At 45.6% G+C, this 2589-nt stretch overlaps 1 protein-coding gene across 1 annotated transcript; it reads left to right on the top strand.

The window, feature by feature from the left end:
- Positions 1-325: 325 nt before the first annotated feature.
- Positions 326-1983, top strand: PtA15_6A144 (uncharacterized protein; the record flags this gene model as incomplete). Its single annotated transcript, XM_053169818.1, has 3 exons — positions 326-654; positions 728-1619; positions 1732-1983. 3 exons carry the CDS (start codon positions 326-328, stop codon positions 1981-1983), a joined length of 1473 nt encoding a protein of 490 aa, XP_053021071.1.
- Positions 1984-2589: the final 606 nt, after the last annotated feature.

Raw genomic sequence — 2589 nt, 5'->3', positions numbered from 1 at the left:
CCCACTTTTAAAAGAATTTTTGGATAAAAAATCTCCAAAATTTGGAACCCCCCTGTAGGGGTAGTTGAGAAGTCGTGGGGGGCACTGTAGAAAAAACTTTTGATTTTTCACATTTCTGTATACACAGCAGCATTGTGAGGCCTCAAACTTCGATTCTCACGCGCGAGCTCCGGGTACAAGCCTCGCGTGCACTTCGCGCATGGCTCTCGTCAGCAAGTGCTCGCGGGCTTTTTAATGTTACGCTCGTGTATGTATGCATACAGTTTGAGTGCAGTGGCTATGAGCCGGAAGAAGTATCCCAGTCTTCTATTTCTTCCCGAATCTAATGGAGGACCATGCCCAGCCAGTAAGCGTGTCGGTAGACATCGACGTCATCGAAAATCAGAAGGAGAACATCCAACCGATCAAGTCCGGTCGATCGGCTGCCCAGCTGGTCTCGCTCTTCAATCCGGCTGCTTCTGCTTCAACACTCACCCACTCCTCCAACTCTTACAACCCAATCAATCTCATCGAACAGCGTAAATTATCCCATGAAAAATTTCAGCATCATATTCGGCTACTCGAGGACGCCTTTAAATCCAAACCAATCTCAAATCCTCAGGATAAATTACTGGCGGAAGACCTGCTCAAAGACCCTTTGGATATCTATCTTCAGTAAGACACTGTTTTTTTTCGGAGAAAGGAACCTTGTCTTTTTATCGATTTTGGTTTCTGATCCATCAAATAGATACATTCGATGGACGATCGAATCTTATCCGGCAGGGGGGACGAGTGGCGAATCCAAACTGATTCCATTACTAGAACAAGTCACCCGGAAATTCTTGAAAGACGAAAGATACCAACAAGACGTAAGGTATCTAAAATGCTGGATATTCTATGCCAACCAAGTCAACACAACCATAGTAGCAAGCGACCAAAAAGGTTTATCATCATCTGTCATCCCGAATAACACGTCGTCGAAATTGGTATTGAATTATGTGATCCATAACCGAATCGGGACGAAATTCGGCCTACTCTATCTTGAATACTTTAAGCTGTTTATGCCGATACAGAGATTGGAAACGAACGAAGATGACCGATATAAGCTCGAACAAGTCTTGAAATTCGGCATCTCCCAGACGGCAGAGGATGAGCTAAACCCCCAACTGGTCGAACTCCTGAACCAAATTCAATCGATAGCCAAAGATGATTCGAGAGCCAAAGATCAGGTGACGGACAGGCCAGGAGAAGGCTCGAGAAAGCCGGCGAAAACTGGACCAAAGATGATTAATTCCAAAGCCAAGACAAAGATGAAGATCTTTGAAGACTTTGAAGGCCATGCGGGGACGAGCCAAGCAGACCAAACAGGATCAGAAGCAGTCGAGTCTCTTGTCGAGCCCCCATTCTCCTTGGTATCTAAGTGGGATAGCCTCGGCACGGTCCATTCGAATCGGAAACAAAACACCCTCAATCCGTCGACTTGGAAAGGCCAGAAATTGCCCATGAAGCTCTCTAAACCATCAGCGGCCTCCTCCAGCAATACTCTCTCCGACCCCTCCCCCATCATCGCTACTAGCCTCGATCGACCCCCTGCTGCTTCAACCCGATCTAAAATCAAAGTCTATGAGGATCACTTTTTGGTTTGTCTCTCCCGGTCTTTATACCCTCCTCCTAAGGAATGCAACAAAATCTACCTGGAGAACCGTGTGATTGAGAGACTTCGCTTAATTCACTCTTGTGTTTGAATTTCAGGACAATGAGCAACAGCCATCGAACCAACAGAAACAGTCTCTCCTCCACGAATCTGATCAACCAAGCACATCAACCGGCACGAACAACCTTAATGATGACCACGGGGATAAGGAACTCATCAATCCTCATTTGTTGGACGACTTGTTGACCTCTGAGATTGAAAGTCAAGCCCATGCTATCCATAATCAAGTCTCTGGTAATCATGATCAGCCTCGAGTATTGAAATTTGATCCTCTCCAATTCCTTTCCTGATCATAACCCGGGTAATTTGTTATTGAGTTAGAAAATGGATTGTATAGGTGGTGATTCAGGATGAGATCATGGATTCAGAGTGAAAGAACAGGCCTCTTTTGTATGTTTCTACTGTACCACTGTATTTCTTTACCTTCTTATGGACTGAGTTGCATCTAGTAATCCTGATGAGGCCAATCAGATGATATTTTAGAACTGGCGGTTGCAATAAACTTGATTATATACACCAGGAAAACAAGATAGTCACTTGATGACAAGTGACCTCATGCCAGCTCCAGCTGGCTACCCACCATCTACCCACATCTCCCCCCATCTACTCACCTTTCAGAATTTCTGCAGGAGCTCCTCAGTTTTGACTGGGCAATCCTCATTTCCGGTCAGCTGATGCTCAGCTTTGGCTCCCAGCTCATGCTCCTGATTCTCAGCTTTAGACCAGTCTTTGCTCAGCTTACTCAGATTTGGACTAGTAGTATTGGACCAGTATTGGCTCAGCTGATGTTCAACTTTGGATCAATCTTGGCCCAGCTGATGCTCAGCTTCAAATCACTCCTTGAACAGCTGATGCTTAGCTTTGGAACAGCCTTGGCTCAGCTGATGCTCAGCTTT

The sequence above is a fragment of the Puccinia triticina genome, chromosome 6A (genome assembly GCF_026914185.1).
Source record: "Puccinia triticina chromosome 6A, complete sequence".
NCBI lineage: Eukaryota > Fungi > Basidiomycota > Pucciniomycetes > Pucciniales > Pucciniaceae > Puccinia > Puccinia triticina.
The sequence above is the reverse complement of the archived record's forward strand: the minus strand, read 5'-3'. Positions and strand labels throughout refer to the sequence as shown.